Genomic DNA, 26,427 nt, shown 5'->3' with positions numbered 1-26,427 from the left:
AGTGGGAGTGGGGGAGCAGACCTGCCAGAGTGGGAGTGGGGGAGCAGACCTGCCACAGTGAGAGTGGGGGAGCAGACCTGCCACAGTGGGAGTGGGGGAGCAGACAAGCCAGAGTGGGAGTGGGGGAGCAGACCTGCCAGAGTGAGAGTGAGGGAGCAGACCTGCCAGAGTGGGAGTGGGGGAGCAGACCTGCCAGAGTTGGAGTGGGGGAGCAGACCTGCCAGAGTGGCAGTGGGGGAGCAGACCAGCCACAGTGAGAGTGGGGGAGCAGACCTGCCACAGTGGGAGTGGGGGAGCAGACCAGCCAGAGTGGGAGTGGGGGAGCAGACCTGCCAGAGTGAGAGTGGGGGAGCAGACCTGCCAGAGTGGGAGTGGGGGAGCAGACCAGCCAGAGTGGGAGTGGGGGAGCAGACCTGCCAGAGTGGGAGTGGGGGAGCAGCCCTGCCAGAGGGGGGGGGGGGGGGTGGGGAGGGGGTGGGGTGTAGGGGTGTAGCGGGGGCGGTGCAGGTGTGTGACGTGGTGCGGACGCGGATACGCGGGGGGAGGAGGAGCAGCCCGCACAGGGTAGGAGGGGGGGTGCACACTTCCCGGGGGGGAGGGGGGGGACCAGCCCAGCCAGAGTGGGAGTCGGGGAGCAGACCAGCCAGAGTGGGAGTGGGGGAGCAGACCAGCCAGAGTGGGAGTCGGGGAGCAGACCAGCCACAGTGAGAGTGGGGGAGCAGACCAGCCACAGTGAGAATGGGGGAGCAGACCTGCCACAGTGGGGCAGGGAGGGGAGGGGCAATGGGGAAGGGGAGCATAAAGGCATGAAAATGCCATAGTGAAACCCAGTACTTTGTATGCTAACTTTGAAATTTAGTAAAATAAATAAATAAATTGTACTCTCAAATGTACTTTCTAATTATATTATCAAAAGCAACTAAAAGTGTATTCTATATTATATGAAAACATTTTCAGATATGAAGACTTCCTTTAGTTGCCCTAACTTCTTTTATAAAATATAGACATAACAAAATTTTTACCAAACTACATAGACATCTGAGAGATGTATAAAAAAGATCTTTCAAACAGTAAACTGAGTTTAAAGCTAATTCTTACTGGCTAAATGTATACCTAGGAATCGCTGTTACTTCAAAATATGTATAGAAGATTTAATTGTATAAAGCACCTATACAAAGAATTTTGGTTTTTAAAACCATCTGACTTTTAAATAGTGAGGCCATGAATAGAAATTACTTATACAGTATGGTTAACAGAGATATATCAAGCCCGTTGAAGAATGTAATAGTCTCACAGCAACTTGAGAAATACACCATTATGTGTTATATTGGTCAGGAAACTGATACATTTCAGAGAAGGAAAAAGGAAGTAGGAAACATAAGGTGACATAAAGCAGTAGAGGAGAAGAAAATATGAATAGATTTCTAGTGTGCCCTTGGCATAGGCAGATGTCAAGACATATTAAAACTTGAGTGGTGGTAATCAGAGAAAGGAATAAATAATCGGGACAGCAGGTATATATAGAAAACAATGACTTTACCCTTTATTCCAGTTCATAATTTTAATAATGACAACTTTTCTCAACTCCTTATTGAGACATTCCTGTTTCTTGCAACTTGGCTATTTGAAGTGTACAGTATAATAGCATTTAGTAGTCACAGGGTTGTGCATCTATCACTACCCACATAAGAAACACCATACTTATTAGTCCATTCCCTCCCTGTGCCTTGAAACTACTAAACTGCTCTCTGTTTCTACAAACTACCTGTTCTAGACATTCCATGAAATGGGATCATACAACATGTGACTTTTCAAAATTATTTATTTTTAATTTTATGTGTTTGAGTGTTTTTCCTGCATATATGTAAGCACAACCATGTGTGCAATGCCCATAAAAGCCAGAAGAGGGTGTCAGATCCCCTGGAACTGGAGTTATGATGGTTGTTAACCACATGTGGGTGCTGGGAACCTAACCCAGGTCCTCTATAAGAAGAACCGGTGCTCTTAACTGCTGAGCCAACTCACCAGCCTCAGTGTGTGATTATTTTATGACTGCTTTCCCACACTTGGCATAAAGGTTCCTCCAGGTTCTTCCACACTGTAGCCTGTCCCAGTGCACCATTCCTTCCTATTGCTGAATAATGTTCCATCCGTGGAGATACTGCACTTTTTGTATCCGTCCGTCATTGGTCAGCAGTTTGTTTTCATATTCTTGGTTACTATGAATAATGCTTCTCTGAATATTCGTGTGCACATTGTTGTGTAAGCATGTTTCTAGTTTTTTGGGTGTACATGGGTATACAATTCCTAATGGCCTTTTGTTTAATACTTTAAAGAACTGCCAGATTGTTTTCCAAAGCATCTGCATATTTTCCATTGCTACCACCATGTAGGAGAATGCTAGTTTCCCCATATCTATGCCAACATTTATTATTTATTATTTTTATTTTATGTGTACGAATGTATTGCCTGCATGTAGGTAGGTACACCCATGTCATGCAGTGCCAGTGGAGGTCAGAAGAGGGCATCAGATCCCCTGGAACTGGAGTTACAGACAGTTGTTAGCTACCTTGTGGATGCTAGGAATTGAACCTGGGTCCTCTGCAAGAGCAGTCAGTGCTCTCAACCACTGAGCCATCTCTCCAGCCCCTGCCAACATTTATTTTAATACATCCTTTTGATGGTAGTTCTTCAGACGAGTATAAGATGATAATATAGTTGAAGTTTTTGTAAGTTTTGTAAGTTATTGTAGCTTTCTGATGGTTAATGATGGTGAAGCATCTTTTTACACACTTATTGGTTGTTTGTATATCACCTTAGGAGATGTCTCTATTCTGGCCTTTTGTCTATTTTTAAATTAAATTATTTGTCTTTTTATTGTTGTGGTGGTGAACATTCTTTACATGTTCTATATTTAAATTGTTGTTAAACAATTTTCAAATATTTTTCCTATCACTTTTCTGATAGCACAGAAATTCTTGTCTTTAATTTGCTTCTCCTCTTGCCATTTGTACATGTATAAGAAGGCTTTGTCTACTGCAAGGCCATGATTACTTACCCCTGTATTTTCTTGTAAGTATTCTACAGTTTTTGCTCTTATATTTATGTCTATGGTTGAGTTAATTTTTGTATATGGTAACAGCAAGGGACTCCAATTCATTATTTTGCCTGTGGATATACAGCTGCTCAGCACTGTTTGTTGAGAAGACTGTTCTCTCCACAGTGAATTGACTGGTCCATCATAAAATCAGTCAGTCATGAGTTTGCAAATTGTGCACAGAGTATGTTCAGAGAAAAAAATTTCTATCATTAATTCTGTAAAATATCAAGAATTTTAAAATAAAATAGTTATTTTCATTTCCATTACAATTAAAAATATGTAATAAAAGTGGATATTTGATGAAAAGTAACAAATTGTAAGCTATTGAAGAGTGGGATTATAGTTTAAATTTCCATACTTATATATTTTTGAACTAAAAATAAGCATGATTTACTGTTATAATAAGAAGATATTTTAAAGAGATATCAGATTTTAGAATCTGGGGAAAAGAGAAAGAAAATTAGTTAACTTAAATTTTTTTATTCATTTATTTTTATTTTATGTGTATGAGTGTTTTGCCTGCCTATATGTAAGTGCACCCATGTGTCCAGTGCCTGCAGAGGCAAAAAGAGGGCATTGGATCCCCTGGAATTGGAGTTATAGACAATTGTCAGCCACCATGTGGGTATTAGGAACAAAACCTGGGTCCTCTGCAAGAGCAGCCAATGTTCTTAATTACTGAGTCATCTCTCCAGCCCCAAATTTATTTTAAATATTAGTATTGTGACAACAATTTTGATTTAACCTCTAAGCATAAAAATTTTTTTTTCTCTAGATAATTCCTTGATGTGGTTTGATAAGACCGCACTGTCATATACACACTGGCGAAGAGGAAGACCAACTGTGAAAAATGACAAGTTTTTGGCTGGTCTGAGCACTGATGGCTTCTGGGATATTCAGCCCTTTAGTGTTATTGAAGAAACACTTTATTTTCACCAGCACAGCATTTTTGCTTGTAAAATTGAAATGGGTAAGTGTCTTAGTTACTTTTCTGTGGCTGTGATAAAATACCCTGACAAAAGCAACTTAAGGGAGAAAGAGCTTGTTTGGTCTCACAGTTCTAGAGGAATACAGTCCATCATGGTGGAGAAGACATGGCAACAGGCAGGAAAGACATGGTGGCAGGAGCAGGAGGATGGCAGATCATATTGCATCATAGTCAGGAAGGAAGCAGGCTATGAACCATCAAGGCCCATCCTCCAGTGACCCCCTTCCTCTAGCAAGGCTCTACCTCTGCAGGGTTCCACAGCCTTCCCAAATAGCACCATCAGCTGGTAGCAATCCTCACTTAAATCACAACAGTTAATATGAAAAAGTGTGGTTTCCACTCCAGGGCAAGAAAGTATAAGACCATTAGCTCCACTCGTGAGATGTCATATGCCTATATAACACACATTCTGTATTTTAAGTACTTCTTCCACATTCAGTCCCACATGAAGAACTGAAGAGGTTACAAAAGCAGACGAAGCCCAGGCCCTTGGTATCCTGGTTTTGACCTCAACAAGGCTGGAGAGACAGCATTCACTTCTTTATCATATGAAGGCTAGTCTTAGATTATTTGTATAGACAAAAGAGTTCAATGAGAGCAAGAATGCCTTTAGGAGGAGGTGACACTTGCTTGGGTCTTGAGAAATGGACATAAATTTTATAAAGGAGAAAATGTGTGTGTAGAGACATTCATCTAGGAAAAATGAATGTCTCCCTGCCTTAATTATTAAATAAACCTATTTTTAAATATAAATTCTGCTTCAATTGTTTTCAGCTTAAAACCTTTTGCTACTAGCAGTCTACTCTAAGTCATCTCTTGATATAGAACAATCACAGTGGCACCCTAGTGAACTGCCTCCCTTCCAGGTGTGACAGAGCGATGTCTTGGAGACCTTTCACATTAGCAGTCTTCATGGATGCCCTGTTGTCAGTTGCTCCAAGTCCTTGTAAATGTTTAAGACATTAGACAGCATCATCTCTTCCTAATGTCTAAGCCTCTCCCAGCCTTTATCTTTCTCCTATTCCTGCTCATTGAGCATCTTTTTCTCAGACCAATAACTTCATTGTTCCCTGTATGTCCACTCACATATTTGTAGCTTTATTTGTCTTCTTTGTGCCAAAAAACTTTCCATCTGTAATTTCCCTTTTTATGTGTAGGAGTGTTTTGCCTGTATGTATGTAAGTGCACCTGTGAGTGTAGTTCCCATAGAGGCCAGAAGAGGGCATCAGACCCTCTGGAACCAGAGATGATTGTTAACTACCATGTGGGTGGTTCTGGGAACCAAACCCGGGTGTCTGCAAGAGCAGCCAGTGCTCTTAGCCCCTTACCCATCTCTCAACCTCCCATTCTTTACATTTTAATGTAACATTCATCTTAGAATAGACTTAGATTTGCAAAAAAGATGGACAAATAGTGCTGAGAGTCTCCATATGTCCCACAACTACTTTTCCCAGTTGTTGGCATCTCCCATTAGTATGGCACATTTGTCACAATGAACCAACATTGGTGCATTACTCCTAATGAAAGCCCATGCAGTATTCACATTCCCTAGACTTTACTTCATGTCGTTTTCCTACTTGGAGTCTATCCAGGATACTGCTTTAGTCTCAGCATGGCTCCTCTTGCCTGTGATGATTCTTCTAATTTTTGAAAACCTTAACAGCTTTGAGACACTTTGGTCATATGTTTTCTAGAGTATCCCTCAGTTTAAATTGGCTTATGTTTTTCTCATGATTAAACTGGGATTTTGAGTTTGGGAGAAGGTGTCATTTTTGCCCTAGCCTATGAACAGTGAATGCTATCAACATCATTGTCTATTTAAGCATTTGTCACTAGGGTTTAGGTTGTGTTTGCTAACGTTTCTCAATTGCAAAGTTGTTCCTTGTCCTCATCTCCATGCTGTACTCTCTGTAAAGAGAGTTACTATGCTCAGTCCACACTTACAGGGGAGAGAGTTGTCCTCTATCATCTTGAGGCAGAAGTATCTACATGATTGCCTGGAATTCTATACAAGAATTGTCTATTCTCTGTCTTTTAAAAATGTATTCAGTCATATGCTTATGACTGACTCATCATTGTAATTTTGTAGTTTTTTTGTTTAATTACTTTAGAATTTTTTATTATTATCATTATCATTATTATTATGTGTATGTATGTGTATGTGATTTGTGTGGGGGTGCTTGCATTCTACAGTGTGATCAGAGGACAACTTTGTTGTGTTGGTTCTCTCTTGCACCTTTATGTGGGTTTGAACTCAGGTCATTGGGCTTACATAGCAAGCTTTCACCCTCTGACCCATCTCACCAGCCCAATTTCTTATTTTTATTTTTCGTTTAACCTTTTATTCCTATTGTGGACTCATAGTTACTAGTTTTATATTTGAAGCCAGGCACAGTGGCACATGTCTGTAATCCTAGCACTTACAGTGGAGGCAGGAGGATGGAGAATTCAAGGCCAGTCTTGGATACATAGTGAGTTTGAGTCCAGGCTGGGGTACCTGAGACCTTGTCTTTGAAAAAAAAAAGAAAGAAAGAAAGAAAAGATACTTCGATTTTTACCCAACATACAACACTACTCATTGTTCCACCTGGTTGTTCCAGTTTGACTACTGGGAGCTCTTTCCTTGGATGCCAGCATGGAGTAACCCTTTCATAGTCCCTCATAGCTGTGTTTTACATATTGATTTGCTTGTTTTCAACACTTCCTTACTTTCTGAATATATTCTTTCTCTTTAGTCTTAATTTCCCCCTACACTACAGGCCTAGTTTAGCAAGCACCCTTTCTGACTCCCTGGTGCAGATAAATCCATTACAGTCAGTCTCACATATCCAGGTGATCATCAATTTTTCCATCATGTTAAGCATTTCTAAATTAACACGGAAACTCTAATATTTAAGAATCTATTATATATGCTGTGGAAATAAGAAAAATAAATTTGCATTTGACTTCTTTATGAATTAAGAAACTCAGTTTTATCTAACTTTTGAAATAATTGCAGGTCCTTTTATCCAAAATACGTATTTGAAATTATTTAAATTTATTTATTAGCTCTTTTATTTGGAATATTATAGTTGACTACAAGGAAGAGCACAACACTACTCTGCCACAGTTTATTCCATATGAAGATGGCATTTATAATGTTATTCAGAAAAAGGTAACATGGTATGAAGCATTGAACATGTGTTCTCAAAGTGGAGGACATTTGGCAAGTATTCACAACCAGAACGGGCAACTCTTTCTAGAGGATATTGTAAATCGTGATGGATTCCCTCTATGGGTTGGGCTCTCAAGTCATGACGTAAGTCTTGTTTTATTTTCCAGAAATATTCCAAATCTATAACTTTGAGAGTTAGAATTTTAAGAATGATATTAATTCAAAATATAATAATAGGTTAAGTCTTGATGTTTTCCTAAACTTTTTCAGCATAGAACAAATTAAAAAATTTTAGAATGTACATAAGCAAATGGCCAGATCAGCCTGTGGGTCCAGTGGAGTAATATCTCAACAGCACTGTTGTAACCATTTTGTTTTTTTTTTTTTGGTTTGGTTTTGTTGTGAGTCTTGGGATCAAACCTAAGGTCTTGTGCATGTTAAGCAAGGGCTCTAACTATGAACTGCATCCCAAGTCCCTGAAGCTAATTTGGGACTGACCAATTGAAAAGCCAGTAAGAAGAAAATAGCATAAAACCAGAAAAGCCTAAATTTCAGTATTGGTGACACATCTGCCATTTATGTGCTAGAAGATAGTGAGTAGGTTAAACCTTTGTAATCCTGGTTCCTCATTGGTAAAATCAGGCTAATAATATTTTCTTTTAGATTTTAATAAAAAATTTATATAGTTGCCAACCAAAATCCTCAATATTGTTAAGATATAACTTTCTTCCCACTTTTTCCCAAAGAAATTATTATTACTTAAGATTAATCTTCTGCTAATAAGCACATCTTTGGTGCCACATTTGAATCCAATTAGTATGTACTTCTAATGATGTCTGGTATGCAAAAATAGCCATTAATTGAGAGTTGTGGGCCTCATTTAAATAATCTTCAGAAAAGAATGAAGAAAATAAAAGAAAGAGTACAAATTAAGACTATACACGAAAGGAAAAATCAAAAGTAGCCTTCTCATTTTTAGTTTCTTGAGAATTACTTCCTTTTCTAGCCTTGCTGTGTGGTGGTCTCTGTAATGTAGAGAATGTAGCCAGATACAAACCATAAAACTTTAAAACATAGAAAACGATATTCAGGTCTGGGAATATAGGTCAGTGGTAGAACCCTTGCCTAGCTTGTGTGAGGCCCTAAGTTCACTTCCCAGCACCACACACACAAAAAAAAACCAATATTCAGAACATGAGCGTTGGGATTCTGAATCTTTAATTATGGTAAATGTTTCCCATTGAATTCAATGTTTGCCACTGAATTTCGAGTGTTACATAAATTTATCCTCTCAATAAATAAATCCAGAAACAGAATGTACTGTTTATCTCTAAATTTAAAGTCCTGCTTAAATTCTGCCAGAGCAAAAGTTCCAAATTAATGTATCAAAAGTAAATTTCCAGCTGGGCATGGTGGCACACACCTTTAATCCCAGCACTCAGGAGGCAGAGGCAGGCAGATATCTGTGAGATCAAAGCCAGCCTGATCTCTGTAGTGAGTTCCAGGCCAGCTGAGGCACAGGGAGACTCTATCTAGAAAAAAAATAAATAAATCTCTGATTTTGCAGCTAGATCTAGACAATATTTATATGTATACAATTAGCCTTCCACTCCAATACTTCTTAATGTATGTGAATTATTTTTTTATGTTCTTTTTGAAGTCACACATCTGAGCTTAGGTTATCTGTACAATTCTTAAACAGGGAAGTGAATCAAGTTTTGAATGGTCTGATGGCAGTGCGTTCGACTATATCCCGTGGAAAGACACAAAATCTCCTGGAAATTGTGTTGTCTTAGATCCAAAAGGAATTTGGAAACATGAAAAATGTATCTCTGTTAAGGATGGTGCTATTTGTTACAAGCCTACAAAATGTAAGATTTGACTTTGAATAACTGCATTTACTAAATATGACACAATTTATGCATATAATCACTTAAGAACATTTGGTCCACAAATTCTAAAGAAATAATTCTTGACATTTTACAAATGCATGATATATACTGTCAGGGAATTTATTTCCAAGGACATTTAGTCATTCTATCATCGATAGTTATGTTTTACTCTAGAATCTGAGAATTCTAGTTTCATAGAGCAATGTTTTTCAGAGGCTGGGGTATTCCTTTAAAGGCATAATCCAGGGTGCTGGAGAGATAGCTCAATGGTTAAATCACTGGCTGCTCTTGCAGAGGACCCGGGTTTCAGCACCCACATGGTAGCTAACATCTGACCATAACTCCAGTTCCAGAGGATCCAACACCCTCTCTGGGCTCTGTGGGCATTGCATGCACATGGTGCACTTACATACACACAGGCAAAACACTCCCACATATAAAATAATAATTAAAAATATACACTTTTTAAAAGGTATAATCAAGAACTGACTTCTCAGTTGCTAGTCACAGAAAAAAAAAGAATTCTTATAGAAAGACAATTGGAATTGTTGATATGTGATAAAGCATGCAGAAATAGAGAGAAATCTGCCTAGAAAATCCGACTTTACAGGATAGAGAATGACAAGTCAGAACTTAATACTACCATATGATCCAGTGATTCCCTGTCTGGGTGTCTACTCAAAAGAATTAAAAACAGACACTCAAACTGATATTTGTGCAGCCATGTTCATAGCAACATAATTCATAATATCTAAAAGAAAGAGAGAATCCAAGTATCTTACAATAGGTGAACAGATAAGTAGACTGTGGAATGCATGGGTATGTGTGCCTATATATGTGTGTGTATATATATAGATCTGTATACAGAGTGAAATACTACTTATCCTTAAAAAGGAAGGAAATTCTGACATATGCTACAATATTGCTGAATCTTGAAGACAATATGCTAAGTGAAACAAGCTAATGATAAAAGGACAAATGCTGTATGAGTTTGCTTGTATGAAGTACTTAGAGTTCTCAAATTCATAGAAACAGAAACTATATCAGGTTTATCAGGATCTAGAGGAGGTAGGGACTACAGAGTTTCAGTTTTTCAAGATGAAAATATTTTGAAGATGGATTGTAATGGTGGTTGTACAGTTGATGCACTTAGTGCCACTGAACTGTATGCTGAAGATGATGCTGGGTGCGGTGGTACACACCTGTAATCCCAGAACTCAGGAGAAAAATGAATTCAAGGCCAGTCTGGGCTGCATAGTGAGTTCCAGGGTAACCTTAGGCTACATAAGCAAGACCCTATCTCAAACTAAAACAAGGACAAAGACAAAAACAATCAAACAAAAAATGTTTAAGAATGACAAATTGTATGCCATGTATATTTTACTGGTATTAAAAATTGGGGGTTGGGGCTGGAGCACAGTTGGTACAATGCTTGCTTAGCATGTACAAAGCTCTGAGTTCCATTCCCAGCACTTTCTATCTGGATATGGTGGTGTATGCCCATAATCCTAGCACTCAGGAGTTGGACACAGGAGGATCAGAAGTTCAAGGACATCTCTCACTATATATTAAGTTCTGAGCTATATATCAAATTCCAAGCCAGCCTGGGCTACCAGAAACGTTATTAAAAGAAAAAATCTTGAGCAGGAATCTAACCCAGGCTGGGATGTAGCTCAGTGTTAGAGTGTTTCCTTAGTACTTGTGAGACCCTGTACCAAACAACAACAAAAAGAATATAACAAACTTACGATAATGCAAGCTCTTTAAAAAAATTTAAGAGTCGGAAGTATAACTTAAAGAGGAACAGTAAGGAGAAGGAATGTAACATGCATAACCCAGCCCAGTTGCAGACAATTCTAGAAACAAAACGAAGATGAGGTATCTCCATGTGTTCCCAATGTGAGAGGTTACAAGGCCATCAGCCCTGCCCTGCCAGTGGCCAAACTTGCTTTTGCATCTATTGAAGCAACATACAGCTAAGCTCAGAAATACAGAGGAGTAGTCCAAGGTATTCCTTTGGCTTACCAACTATTTTCACCAAGTGGTAAAAGCAAGAACTTGCTGGTAGCCTCTCCTTCCACCAGTAACATTAGTGAAGAGCTCTATAAATTTAACAGTTGCATTTGGCATATGAGTTTTGATCAGCAGCAAGTGGTAAATTTGCCTACTCCTCCAGCTGTTGCACTGACTTAGGGCTTAAATGGGTAGCATTAAGGAGGTAAAGCCATCAAATAACTGAAAACTGAGAGGATCAGGCCTGATTTCCAAAAGGAAACAGAAGCAGAAGGATCTAAGATCAACACAAAAGTTTCTTCATCAGAGAAATGACAGCAGCCATTTTTCTGGAATCACAGAAAGCACAACTAAGAACAATCCTACCTGACTGAGATCTGCAGAAAACACTAAGAAGAGTTTTAAGTTACTGTAGAATACAGCTTTCCAATTCTACATGCTGGAGACAGAGCTAATAACCACCCTAAGGAGCCCAAGCCTCACTGCATAGGCTTCTAGCATTACTCAGCACAACTAAAATTCACAACAGTTTAAGTAGAAAACAGAAGAGTTTTTAAGTGCTTGAAAATCTACACCTACTCTTTGAGTTTGTGAGAGATTTGCTATGCTGATCTATTACACTTTGCGAAAACAAACTGCCAACTTTCTAATAGTGGGTCTGACTTTTTAAATAGCTCTTTATGTGTTTAGATAAACTGTGGTTTATATTTTGGAAATAAAAGGGAAGCAAGGAAAGGAAGAATTTTAATTATTATTTGAGAATACTTGCAGGCCTACCAAAGCTCCACCCATATTTGCTTCTTTCTAGTTGTTTTAAGTTGGATTAAGTCTGTCTTAGAGGGGAAGGACTTTCCTCATGTCTATCATCTAAGTTTTGAAGTGCCTTCCAGAAAGCTAACTAGAATGTGTGTACAGAGTACAGGTTGTGGCTTTCTGTGGTGTACATAATGAGTTATAGGCTCCTTATCCACAAACCCAGGTTTCAAATGGGAACATTTAATGAGATTGGGAAAAGTAGTTGCCTTTTTCTCTACATCATTACAGCTATGTCTAACATTTTCATAGCCAAAGAGCTGTCCCCTCGTGTACATTCGTCAAAATGTCCAGTGGCAAAAGGGAACAGCTCCCAGTGGATCCAGTATAGAGATCACTGTTACACCACTGACCAGGCCTTGCACAGCTTCACAGAGGCCAAACAATTGTGTCAAGAATTTGGTGAGTTAAAAATGCAATCATTTTCTCATGGCTAAATAATTTAACTCTTGAACTTTTTCTTAAGGAACTAATATGAAATAATGATCATATCTTGGAAAATATATTTAAAGCCTTTGCTATTTTAATTTTTTGATTTATGTATTTTTATTTTATGTGTACGAGTGTTATGCCTGTATGCATGTTAGTGCATCCATGTCGTGCAGTGTCTACAGAGGAGAGAAGAGGGTGTCGGATCCCTGGAACTGGAGTTATGGATAATTGTTAGCTGCCATGTGGATGCTGGGATTAGAACCCGGGTCTTCTGCAAGAACAGCCAGTTCTCTTAACCACTGAGCCATCTCTCCAGCCCTGCATTTGCCATTTTATAACAGCACCATAACCTAATTGCCCAATGGTAGGGAAATGGTTAATTATGTTATAATGTAAGAAGTCAATAGAATAATGGAATAGTCATTAAAAATGATCAATCTGGATTGGAGATGTAACTTAGTTGGTGGAATACTTGCCTAGCATGCATGCACAATACCCTGGGCTTGATACTCAGGGCCACATACAATGGACCTGGTGGCATGTGCCTGTAATCCCAGTACTTGGGAGGTTGAGGCAAGAGAATCAGCAGTCAAAGTCATCCTCAAATGCATAGTGATTCTAGACCATCCTGGGTTACAAAAGGCCCTGTCAAAAAAATATTTATAAACAAACAACAGCCAAAAAAATAAAATGGGGCTGGACAGAGGTTAAGAGAGCTTGTTGCTCCTCCAGAGAAATCAAGTTTGGTTCCCAGCAGGCACATCAGGTGACATACACACATGATTAAATTAAAATTTAGAGCTAAATACATAAAAATCTATGTAAGCATAAGTACATTGAAAGTAAAATAGGAAGAAGTAAATAAAAATGCTAGGTGAACTATTAAGTAGAAATGATGACAGATAAAACAATTTTAAATATAGCTAGATATGCTTAGAAGAAATGGTTTATGGGCAAAATATAGTTGACTAGATAGTACATTACTACAATATTAGTAATAAGCTGAGACTGAAGAGGGTAATAAAGTTCCGTGAGCACGTGTCATCCATCCATTCTGAATAAGGCTGTCTCACATCCTAAGAATACCAATAAGGGATAGGATTTTTGTCTTTGGATTTAACCACTTCAGAAAAAAAACAACAATGACTGACTGCCTCCCATGATAGAGCCTGTCACTGCCTTCAATCAAAATGTAAAATGGCTTCCAAGAAAACCACCTACAATATTCAAAGATTAAAACTATTTCCTTGCAGTAGCTATGTAGCCAGGCAGATGACATGTGGCTCATTTATATTGATTGCTAACTACTGTGAAGGCAGTTGGCTGATTAGAGAATGTCCTGGTTACGGCTTGACCATATAATAGGAACATTTGTGTGGGAGGCTTGATGTATTATCCTTTCTGCTTTGAACCCAGGCAGCCTGGGTTCATACCCCACTTCTCACATGTACTAGCTAAATGGCATCACGGGTGTTACATAATCACTTGTTTTCTCATCCAAACAGTGAGAATGAAAATATACTTCAAAGTCTGGTACATTCGGGGTTGTTGTAGGAATGAATGAAATGAAAATTCTCAAATGTAATACAAAACTCTCAAAACCATTCTTATTACTGACAAGGTTTAGATTACCTTTTAAAATTCTCTAACTGGCCAGTTGTGTGAACCTGAAGAATTTACTTAATCTTCTTGAGTCTCAGTTTCCTTAGTCATAAAATAGTGAGAATACATTTGGTTTAAAGTTGAGTTATACAAAAATGCTTTTTTGAGGCGAGTCCTAAAACATATGGGGTGACACACCTTTGTGGTCACAAGCTTCAGTTATTAAAACCAGCTGCTCAAACACAAAGTTCCTACTGATCAAGCAGTTCCAAAACCCCAAACCATTGCCATATGTTTTAAGGAAATATGATTTTTTCTTTATGCAAATGTTCAATTTAGAAATATTTCTAACATTTTTGAAAACTATTATTAGTGGAATTATCTTTAATTTTGCCATAAATACCAAATTTTTAAAGCTAGTCTCCAAATAAAGCTTGAATTTCTCAATGGTCTTGTTCATGATAGATTTGTTTTTTCCCAAATGGCTAATTCAGAATGAACCACTTTGTCAATTTACACAGAGCTGATTAGGTGCAATTTATTTTCTTTCAACAGATCATTCTGCGACTATTGTCACCATAGCAGATGAAAATGAGAATAAATTTGTGAGCAGATTAATGAGGGAAAATAATAATATTACTATGAGAGTTTGGCTTGGATTATCCCAACATTCACTGGGTAAGTGACAAGCTTATGTTCAAAGAGTTCTAAAATCCAACATGGTGGCTCACTTCTATAATTCTAGTGCTCTCAAGACTGAGGCAGGAGGACCGCCAGAAATTCAAGGCCAGTATAGGCTACATAGCAAGACCCCATTTCAAGGAGAGAGAGGGAGAGCTAGACGCAGAAACACAGAGAGACAAAGAGACAGAGAGACAGAATTTTCTAACTTTCCTAAATCCCGAGTCAGCCTTGCCTAAGAACGTCAAATGTCAAATGGTAGCCACTTCGGATGCTTCTTATGAGTAAGCTGGTTGTTCTGGAGACTCGTAAATTTTGAATAAATGTGTAACTTATTAGTAATGATAGAAAACACTGATAAAATAGAAAATCATCTGTACTTGTTCTGAGGTTTATTCCTAAGATCCTTGGTTCAACATAAATACATATATATATGTGTGTGTGTGTGTGTGTGTATGTGTGTGTGTATTTTTTTTTCCTCCTGCAACAATGTCAGTGTCTGTGTCCCCACAGGAACCCATGGCTTTTTGAAACCTCAGCATCTTAGAATCTTTCTTTAGCACCATGGTTTTTCAGCCTACAAGTGTTATTCATAAAGTTATCTTCTTGTTATTCCTTTGCCTCTTAGAACATTTTTTATCATGGTTCAAAATTAAATCATAAAAGCGTTTTTTTAAACCAATCCAGTTAAAGAGAATTTGTAGAAAATTTTTCCAATAAACAGTAATAGATACCAGGTTTGAGTAAACTTGGAATTCATAAAGACTTAATTAAGAGTAAAGATGTGATAGTCTGTTTCACACTTTATGCAAAGTTGAATTTTAAGTAATTGAAATAAATGAGAATTCTACTTTTCAGAAAATGAATGGATTCAAACTTAGCTATCTAAATGAATTATAAATGGTGTTTATACTCTTACCACAAGGTGGTGCTACTTCTGCTGGAAAACAAAAATGGTGTGAAGGGGCTCTTGAACCCTCTTGGACCCTTTCTCTTCCAGCAACACAACATTAATAAGCTTTCTTAAAGAATGGAGGATACAGATCCTTAAAAATGTATTTCTCAGTCAGTAACTGTACAAGCATTCTGACCTTTATCAAAATACCACAATCTGTATCAGTGTCTAATAAATAGAATGTTCTATAAAGATGAATATGTTGTTTCTCCATTGTCCAAGCTAGTAGTCATTAGCTGCACTGAACACTTCAGATGTGGTAAGTGCAGATTAAAAGCGTAGTCTTTTGCTTATTTTTAATGAATTTCATTTTGTGTATGTGTGTGTACATGTTCTTTTGTGCACACATATGGGGAAGCCAGAGATCAATGTCAGATATTTTCCCAAATTGCTTTCCACCTCATTTTTGTGTGTATATGTGTGTACATATCCATGTGTATGTGCATGTGTTTGAAGGCCAGCAGCTAATGGTACATATTTTCCTTAATCACTCCACCTTCTTTTTTGAGACGGTCTTTCATTGATCCTGGAGCTCACTGATTCAGCACACAGCTGGTCAGCAAATCCCAGCACTGAGTTTACAGGCATATGCCAGAGTGCCCAGCTTTTTATGTGGGTTCTAAGGTATCAAATCCATGCATACATGGCAACACTTTACTGACTGACCTATCTCCTCAGCCTCTGAGTTTCGGTTTTAAATAATAGCTATCATATAAGATAACACCATTCTAAGTAAATGAGTTAATGGACCCCGTGCTTTTACTTTTGCTTAATGATTAGTAGTGACAGCTACAGTTGCATTTATTGTCTTTCTTCAGATCAATCTTGGAGTTGGTTAGATGGATTAGATGTGACATTTGTCAAATGGGAAAATGAAAGTAAAAATGGTGGTGGAAAATGTAGCGTTTTAATAGCTTCAAATGAAACCTGGAAAAAAGTTGAATGTTCACACGGCTATGCAAGAGTTCTCTGCAAAGTTCCTCTGAGTAAGTATGTAACCTGTCATTAAGGAAGTGTTTGGTAAAATAGGTCAAGAAATGAATGTAGGGGCTAGCAAAATGGCTCAGTGGTTAAGAGCACTGGCTGCACTTGCAGAAGGCCTGGGTTCAGTTCCCAGCACCCACATAGCAGCTAACAACCATATGTAATTCCTGTTCCAGGGGATCCAATGCCCTTTTCTGACCTCCGTGGACATTGTATGACATGGGTAGACATGCAGGCAATACATTCATACACATAAAATAAAAATAATAAATGCAATAATTTTTAAATAAAAGAAATTAGTGTAGGGCTGGGCCTATAGCTCAGTGGTAGAGTCCTTGCCTAGCAAGCATGAGGCCCTAGGTTCAATCCCAGTACAGTCAATAAATAAATAATAACAGCTATATGCTCAATTTTTTTTGACTTGGTCTTGAAGTATTTATAAAGCATCTCCAAAATTCTCATGAAATCGTAGAGCTTTTCTCCCTGAAAAATAGATTACATGGAGACAGTAAATACATGATATATCTAGAACTCCCAGAGAATTAAGTAGATAATTTCTTTGAAAGCACTCTTAAGATGAGCTTAAAGGTTTATTTCTGTAACTAGTTTGCTGCTTTTTCTCTCTGGTCCTGTATAACTTTCATGTTGAATTTTAAGACAACCTAAAGCTTTATCAAGCTACATCCTTAGCATTTGAAATCCTGGTCAAGTACTAAGGTTGTAACCTAATAACGTGCTGGCCTAGCATGCACAAGACCCCGAGTTCCATCCCCATTCTGGGGAGAGTTAGAAAGTAGGATGATGTGTGAGGAGCAGTTCTCCTAAGAGTGGTAGTTAGGAAGAGAGAAAATAATGAGAGTGCCTTAATTTCTTTTGGAGAAAATTTCTATAGCGATGAAAAGAGTTTGAATGAAAAGGAAATGACTTAAATTTGAAAAGAAGGAAGTTTAGTGCTTAATGATAAGTTTATGACTTATGTTAATGCTGTGAAACAATATTAATTTGCACATGGTTTATGTATCTTACATATGGTTTACTGAATAAAATCAATAATAATGCTCACTGTTGCATTCCTGACTCCAGGCCCGGATTACAGAGGCATAGGTATCATGTTCGCCGTGCTAAGTATCTTGGCACTCCTCAGTGGACTGATATGGTTCCTCTTCCAAAGAACCCGATTCCACTGGGCAGGCTTCTCATCCGTCAGGTACGAACATGGAGCAAATGAAGATGAGATTATGCTTCCTTCATTCCACGACTAAATTCTTTGAAAAGTTTGTTCATTTGTACTAATGTTTTTTAGAAAGTGTGAGCTGTTTAACATTTCCCACCAACAGTGTTTACTCCAAAGTAGAAGTCTTAGGATGTTAGTTGATTAGTTGCTTTGCTGATATGTGCAATTACTTACTGTTAATTGCCATGTTAACCACTCTAGTTACCAGGAGAGAAGCCTTGAATCTAGAACCCAAGTTCAAATTGTTTACAGGGTGACAAATTTAATGTGAATTTTCTCTGTAAGAATGTGGTTGCTAGCTAGATTTTTATACATTTTGATGGCATTTTAACAACTTCATAGAAAATTAAAACTGTCATACTAGGACATACATCTACCTTTTAATTTATGTGAGCATCTGTCCAAATGCAAAATTAGTACCTCAAGGCAAAACCTTGACTATAAATGAGATCAATGTTGTTTCAAAATATCCATTTATGGCACTGGGAAAAAAATATAAGGCATAATAAGGCATAATTTTCACATAACAAAATAGACCCTCTAGGTGGGATATTTCTTATACTATTCTAAAGATATTTCATATTTCTGTTTATAATTATTCATATATGGTGGGGTTTTTTTTAAAGAAAATATAGAACATAGAACTTAATGTTTTCTAAAGTGTGAGACCATTGTTGTTAAATTGATTATGTGCTCTGTATCACGTTTGACTTGGATTTTTTTCTTGTTTGTTTTGTTTTTTGTTTTTGAGACAAGGTCTCACTGTATAGCTCTTGCTGGCTTGGAACTTGCTATGTAAATCAGTCTAGCCTCAGTCTCACAGAGATCCACCTGCCTCTGCCTCTGAAGTGCTAGGATTAAACGGATGCACCATGTGACTTTTTTAAAAGGACTCAACTGCAGATGAGATTTAAAATTTTACAGTTTATATATTTTGCATAACGTCAAATTTGATGAAGAATTTATTATTTTGTTGCCTTTTTACATTGTTTGATACTCTGCATTTGTAAAAATGAGAATTTTTACAGTGGAATTCTAAACTTTGTGATTATTACTAAAATATTTAAAATTTTTAATGATTAAGAAAACATTGTTTTGTGGTTGTTATTTTCATTTTAACACCTAGAATATATCCTTACTAGTAGCATCCACTAGACATGTTGAAGGCTTTATTCAGTGTTTAACTTATACTTGTACTTTGGAATATTTTTATATAAGATCCAGATTTATTTTGTTTGAAATGTTTGTATTATCTTAAAGTTGTAAATAATTTTCTAAAATTATTTTAAAGTGACTACAATTGTCCTAAAATATTTTATTGAAGCATCTTTCATATTTTAGCTCTTCTGACCTGTGATCTGTATAAGCTTAATCATTAAGAGTTTCTTCAAAGAACTAATCAAATACAATATGACAAGTTCAGCTGTATGTATTGGTGACACCATATTAAAGTTGTCTTATCTTGTAAAAGTGTTGGAGTTGATCCTTGCTGTGCAAAAGCATCTCTAGGTTAGGTTTCATTGAGTCCTGTATATGGTATGATGAGAAATAGTGTCCAGCTGTTATAAACAGAGATAAAATTTAAAGATTTTGTGAATACTTTTTAAAAGATAAATACATCTCTGGCTTAATGTGTCTCTTTTTAAAATTTATTTATTTTTATTTTATGTGTATGAGTGTTTTGCCTGCATGTATACAAATGCACCTGTGTTGTACAGTGCCTGTGGAGGCCAGAAGAGGGCATCGGATCTCCTGGAACTGAACCTGGGTCTTCTGCAAGAGCAGCCAGTGCTCTTAACTGCTGAGCCATCTCTCCCGTCACAATTAATGTTTCATTTGTGTATGTATTCTCTCTCTCTACTCTCTCTCTCTCTCTCTCTCTCTCTCTCTCTCCCTCCCTCCCTCCCCCCCGCCCCGGTGTGTGTGTGTGTGTGTGTGTGTGTGTGTGTGTGTGTGCTGTATGTGTGTGTGAGATATGTGTGGTATGTGTATGTGTATGTGCTGTATGTGTGTATGTGGTATGTGTGTGTATATGGTGCATGCACATAAATATGCTGGTGCATGCACACTTGTGAAGAGGCCAGAAAAGGATGTCCGGTGTCTTCCTCTATTGCTTTCTGCCTGCTTTTCTTGAGATAAAGTCTCTAACTGAGCTGCCATTTTATCTCAGTTAGCTGGCTAGCAAGCTCCCAGAATACACCTGTCTCTCCCTGTCAGTGTTGTGGTTACAGACATGCCTAGTCATGCCCAACTTTTTATGTGGATACTGAGGATTCAAGGTCCTCGTGCTTGTGCAGCAAGCACTTTACTTACCAAGTCATCTCCCCAGCCTTCGATGTGTTTCATAGCATCTCTCAGCAGAGAGTCCATCTATGTGACATTAATTTCTCATTCTTTGTGCTCCCCTTAGGAGATTTATCTGCTCTGAGTTCAAATACGTAGTTTCAAGTTCCAAACTCCTGCTCAGCCGCCCCCTAGTGGTTTCCTTTCCTCATTTCCCAGTTCCAGACATCCCATTCCAGCCTTCTACATTCCACCCAACTACTACATAAGGTCTCATCAAATTCATCTCTCAAAGCCAGATACGTAAAAAACATGTCAGCAGACCCAATAATGAGATATGGGGAACAAATGTAGAAGTGATACCAATATTCAATTCTTTCCTCTGTCCTCCAGCAATCCCCTCCCCTAGCCTTGGACATTATTTGGGAATTCTCCTTGGTAAGCCCCAGTCCTGAGCCTCCTGTTGAGATTCTTCTGATGAGTGCCAGAGATCCTAATTCCTTCATCTTGGGCTCTTTTAATCCTGAAACCCTCTTGGAGAAGCAAAAACCTGTTATTAATTAATGCAATAACTTTTTTTCCCAAGAAGAAACATTTTAGTTCTCAAAATAAAGACTTTTTTACTAGGCTGACATGAATGCACTGTCAGAAATATAGACAGGCATGTTTGTGTCTCCACAATGTCAAAATTTATCGATTATTAAATTAACAAGGCCCAACAGTTTCAATGACAGCAATTTGCCAGATATTCCCAGTTTCCTCAATAATTCTGGCTGTAGCAAACACAAGCTTTTTTATTCCAATCTCAATTTTTAAAAGATTTCTTTTTTATTTATCATTTTTATCTTATGTATATGAGTGTATTGCCTGCATGTGTGTGAGTGCACCCATGTCATGCAATGCTGCGGAGGTCAGAGGAGCGCTTCAGATTCCCCCTGGAACTGGAGTTAAGGACGGTTCATAGCTGCCATGTGGGTGCTGGGAATCAAACCCAGGTCCTCTGCAAGAGCAGTCAGTGCTCTTAACCACTGAGCCATCTCTCCAGCACTAAAAAAGATTTCTTTTAATAATTTAAATTATCCATATTGTGTGCCTATGTGTAGGTATGTGCAGGTGAGTGCAGGTGCCCTCAGAGGTCAGAAGAGGGTGTCGGATCCCCTGGAGCTGGAGTTACAGGTGGCTGTGAGTCTCCCAACATGGGTGCTAGGAACCAAACTTGGGTCCTCTGGAAGAGCAGTACATGCTTTTAACCAGCAAGCCATCATCTCGATTTTTAATACTCTCAGATTGTATATCACCCATCACTCTGTCTGTCTGTCTATCTGTCTGGTATAGAGTGACTACAAGGGGTTAAAGAAACAAGGAGTTTGAAAGTGGCTTAAGAAGCCAAAGCTGGGAAACTAGACAGATGGTCCTGTTCACATGTCCAACCCAGTACACAGTCATCCTCCACCATCAAAATGGATTTCTCAGGCCAAGGCACAGCCTGAAAAACCACTGTTTTGCACAATATAGAGGAAATTAGAGCAGGGCATAGACCTCATGATCTGTGTTCACACTTATCTCTAATTCCCTGAGTATTCTAACTTAAAACATTCTCACCGTATCTACTCCTCTATAAATTTAGTGTACATACATTTCTCTCTTTCCCCTGAGCTAAATTAATCACAAAAAAGAATTTGAAAAGCTTTCCCATTCCCTCAGCCAGTTCTTATATTTTGTATATTTTAGTTAGTGTAAAGAAAGCATACACTTTGTCTGTGAGTTACAAACCCAGAACTCATCCTCAAATCCTCCCCACCTTTCCAATCCAAAATTTTCCCAGTTTTCCCTGAACTTCTCACAAAGCAGGCTATTAGCAGTAACCAACTGCCTTGTTTCAGGTCTTTGTTGTCTCCCCCGCCCCCAGACTTTATATGGATTGATAGCCAGTCCTGAGAAGTCAGCTTGGTTCCCTGGTCATGTAATCTTTTAATATAATATACAATCAAGTTGATATTAATCCAATTACTAAACAACAGAGAGGCAAAGACAGATGACCGTAGCAATTTGGAAACCATTGGTGATCTTAGCCAGTAGAGATCCAGAAGCAGGGAGGCACCACATTTCAGCTGGGAGTGAGCTGAAAAGGAGAGAATTAAGAAATGGGAAACATGAGATTTTGAGAAATAGGATGGAAGTATGGAAATATTCTGAGAAGTATGATGAAAGTAGTTTGAGAAGTCTGGTGGAGATAAGCCACAGAGGGAGAAGGAAGGGTAAAGGTAGATTTAAGTCCTTCCCTTTCTCACTTTTCCTTCCCTTTTCCCCCTTCCTCTCCTTTCCTTTCCCTTCCCTTTCCTTCATTGGGAAAGACATTCACAAGTTTATCTTTGTGGTGATGAAGATGAAATCAGGGATTTTAGCGTGCTACACAACTGTACTACCACTTAACTACATTCCCAGCCCTTTGTTTTTTGAGACAGGATATAACTATATAACCCAGACTGATCTCAAACTGGTGATCCTCTTGCCTCAGTCTCCTGAGTGCTCAGATTGCAGACATGCATCACCATGCCTGGAAGATCCACAGGTTTAGAAAACAAAGGGGGTGTTACAGTGTCAGATAGAAGTTGATGATGTGGAAGAAGACAGAGGGAGTCATTATTGGAACATCTTGGAGAAGATGAGGCAAGGTGGGTTGTTCTCAACTCACAGAAAGAGGAGCTTGGTTTGGATGGGATGAGGAAGTATGTCTTCCTCTCTAAAGTCACAGAGGAAGAGCTGAAAATAAGCATTTGCAGATGTTTATCTAGCTGGACATTAATGGCCCCCATTTTGTTGATCAAAAGAAAGCAAAGTATTCTGAGAAAGATGTACTCAGTAGATGAAGCCTTAGCTTGAAGACAATAATAAAAATCTGAAAAACGAAATGAGAGGACAATGAGCTGGATAAGCGAGGACAATAGCCAAAGAAAAAGAAAAGGATTGTAGAAGAGGCATACAGGACCCGGATGAAGTAAAAATTATGTACTGGTAAGGACAGCTGTCAGGAGAACAGATTGACTTCTTGCTTGATTACTGCAGTAAAGTTGGAGAAAAGGAGGCTATAGAGACAAAGAGATCCCCGGCTCAGAGCTGGCCTGGTGATGCAACAGAGGAGAGATGGAGGCTTGTACCCAGTCTGGAATAAAAGGGAGTAATAGGGGGCTGGGAGAAGAGAAGCCAAGGGACTGGAGCCTGGAATGAGACCAGAGAGGAGCCAAGTTGTAGGAAAAATTAAGTAGGAGCTGTAAGTGGAGAGTAGGACATTATAGTGATAGGTTTTGGTGACATGCTACATTCTCCCACAAAGAAGTCCATTTGGGCCTGGCAGAATGGCTCCCACAAAGAAAGGTACTAGGAGAGAAGAAGGACTGTTCTGCCATCAATGAGGTGGTGACCCAGGAACACACCATCAGTGTTCACAAGCGCATCCATGAAGTGGAATTCAAGAAACGTGTCCCATGTGCACTCAAATCCAGAAATTGGTCATGAAGGAGATGTGGACTCCAGATGTGCACATTGATACCTGGCCAAAGGAATAAGGAATGTGCCATATCATATCTGTGTTTGTTTGTCCAAAAATTATAATGAGGATGAGGATTCATTAAGCACACTGTGTGCTTTGGTCACCTATGTCCGCATTACCACATTCAAAAATATATAGACAGCCAATGTGGGTGAGAACTGCTGAGAGTCAAAATTACAAAACTGCAAAAAAAAAAAAAAAGTCTGTTTTTCATCTTACAATGAAAAAAAGAGGTAGTGTGTACCAGAATTGCCAAAGGGAAGAATGTGCCTTTCTCTAATTCAAAAGATTAAAAAAATAACACTGCTAAAATAGGTTGACTACTTAAATTAGATCAGTTCATTAGATTGTCAGTTCTATTGTATATCTAAGACACATTTGAAAATTAGTTGAACATAAAGTCATTCACATTAATAAAATATACTTTGGGTCTGGGGTGAGGGTGGGGAAGAGAACTTTTTTTAAATTACCGCATTCCACAGACCTGTCTGTGTAGTGGGGTGGGGGCAAAAGAGTCCAGAATCAAGATGTTTCTATATTTAAACATAGAATACCTTTGGAAAGATTTGCTCTCAGCTTGGGCTTAGTGTATAAAACCATTATTGACAACTTGAAAAGAATGAGAATAAATAACTTGAGCAAGATCTTAACAATTTGGCAAAGAGACTGAACCCAGAATGTAATAAATGAAGACTGGCTCTTGCTGCCTCTCCCACTCTATGATGCTTCTTACCTATTCTTGGTCAGATGCTCCACGATTCATTCCCACCTGCAGCATAGATGTCACTCCACATCTTTACTATTATGTGTCATCAGGGTTTTGGATTTGGGTCATTCTAATGTGTGTATAATTGTATTTGATTTTTGTTTTGATTTGCAATTTTCTAATGCTGTATGATACCAAGCATCTTTTCATAAGCTTATTTGGTAGCTATCTTCTTTAATGAGAAGTTTATTCAGGCATATCTGCCCACTTTTAAATTGGGTTGCTTATTTTCTTTTTGTGGAGTTTGGCTTGATTTTATATGTCAATGACAGCAGGCTTAACCAAGCAGCCATGCCTGGTTCTGGTTCCTGATTTCTGGCTCCAGAGACCTTCATGGGTCGGGTAATAGCTGCATAGTTCATACAAACATAATTTATTTAAAGAGCTGCTTGTAATAACACCAGGAAGTGGAGGCAGTAGGATCATGAGATTTTGAGTCCAGCCTGGGCTACATAGCAAGCCCTTGTAACAAACAAATGTCCTCTCGATGAAGTAATAGAGAAAAGAGACATAGTTCACTGGGAGGAGACTTCAAAAGGAGGCTATGGTCAGTCTATGCAAAGGTGAAAGATGCAAACATCGCCTTCACCATCGGATCAAAGTCCACATCACCATGATCAGACAAGACACACTAACACCCTGTCTCCCTGGGCAGTACCACTTCCGTGGGACTTACCAAAAGGGTACAAGCTAAATCCTATCAGGAGGAAACAGACAAACTCAAACTGAGGGACATTCTAGAAAATGACCAAGAACTTTTCCAATGGGTTTTGATGATGAAAGACAAAACACAGCAGAGGACTGTGCCCAGATTAAAGAAACTAAGGAGATATGACCTCTAAAAGCAACGTGTGATCTTGGATGGGATCCTAGAACAGAGAGGAGATAACTGGCAAACTCAGTAAGGGCTGTGGACTAGTCAGTTGCCAGTGGTCATTTCCTGGTTTTGATCCTTGTACTGAAGTTATATAAGATGTCAAAATTTAGAGAAACAGGCTGAACGATTACCGGAATTCTGATTTTGCAACATTTTCGAAAGTCTGAGGTTATTTTAGTTCAAAAGGAAAGTTTAAAAAAAACTGGAGAAGTTGGAGCAGGCAAGGCTTGCCAGCCCCTTCCCGGCGATCTGAGAGGCTGGGGACTCTGGGCTCTCACTCCCCCGCCTCGCGGGCCAGGAGTGGGAGGTGTCGGGGCTGAGCTGGGAGCTGCGGAGAAGCGCCGCCCCCAGCCCGCTCCCCTGGCAGCCTGTAGTCAGGACCGCGCAGTTATGCCTGGGGCAGCGCTGTCCACGCTCCTGCTGGCATTGCTGAGCCTCGCCACTGCCACTGTCTCGGGTAAGCTTCCCCTGCCGCTGGCGCAGACTCTCCACTCCCTCGCGCGCCGTGCCTCGCCACCCCGCGGGCCCTGGCGTCTCATCATCCCGCTCCAGCCTCTCCTGGGTTGCTAGAGTAGATCCCTGGGAAGGGACATCCAAGAGCTTCCCCTCTTCCACTCATCTGCGTGTGTATGTGTGTGTGTGGTGTGTGGTGTGTGTGTGTGTGTGTGTGGTGTGTGTGTGTGTGTGTGTGTGTGTGTGTGTGTGCGTCCCGCCAAGCCGACTGGCACCAGAGAGCAGAGGGACGATGGGCGTAGTCTGAGGGATCCTTGGCCTGGCAGTTGAGGTCTCCCTAGCTGGCACGCAGTGGGGAAGGGGTCCACGGCACGAGGATGAAAGGAGGAAGAAGGCCCTCTCCCGCCAACAGCAATTGTTTGTCCCTTTGGTTGGCAGTCAAGTTATTAAGACAGGAAAACAGTTCAGCCATATAACCTCGGGACCAAGAAGGCTGAGAACAGAACGTACAAAGCTGGGAGTCCGTTGAAATCCTGTGATTTCGAGAAAACTTTGGTCTGCAAGGGACATCTGAAAAATTAGCCGTGATTAGTCACTTCCAAAATGACTCCCGAAGAAAACAGACAATTCTACCAAGTGTGTGTGTTTTT

The 26,427-nt window shown here is 39.1% G+C and overlaps 1 protein-coding gene across 4 annotated transcripts in view; it reads left to right on the top strand.

Annotated features, from left to right (window-relative positions):
* Positions 1-26,427, top strand: part of LOC103744080 (lymphocyte antigen 75) — a 148,084-nt gene that overhangs the window by 85,163 nt on the left and 36,494 nt on the right. For 2 of the 4 annotated variants that reach the window (XM_029569689.1, XM_008845738.3), the window contains 7 exons: positions 3,876-4,070; positions 7,160-7,386; positions 8,945-9,113; positions 12,213-12,362; positions 14,550-14,672; positions 16,449-16,616; positions 17,698-19,412. In XM_029569689.1, the coding sequence (XP_029425549.1) occupies positions 3,876-4,070; positions 7,160-7,386; positions 8,945-9,113; positions 12,213-12,362; positions 14,550-14,672; positions 16,449-16,616; positions 17,698-17,876 (1,211 nt within the window). In that variant the 3' untranslated portion in view covers positions 17,877-19,412. Of the gene's footprint in view, positions 1-3,875; positions 4,071-7,159; positions 7,387-8,944; positions 9,114-12,212; positions 12,363-14,549; positions 14,673-16,448; positions 16,617-17,697; positions 19,413-25,590; positions 25,782-26,427 lie in introns of those variants that run through there. The other 2 variants (XM_008845737.3, XM_008845736.3) reach the window with 2 other exon arrangements.

Source organism: Nannospalax galili, unplaced genomic scaffold (genome assembly GCF_000622305.1).
Source record: "Nannospalax galili isolate Female #2095 unplaced genomic scaffold, S.galili_v1.0 scaffold540, whole genome shotgun sequence".
NCBI lineage: Eukaryota > Metazoa > Chordata > Mammalia > Rodentia > Spalacidae > Nannospalax > Nannospalax galili.
Note: the sequence above shows the minus strand (reverse complement) of the source record. Positions and strands in the feature narration are given on the sequence as shown.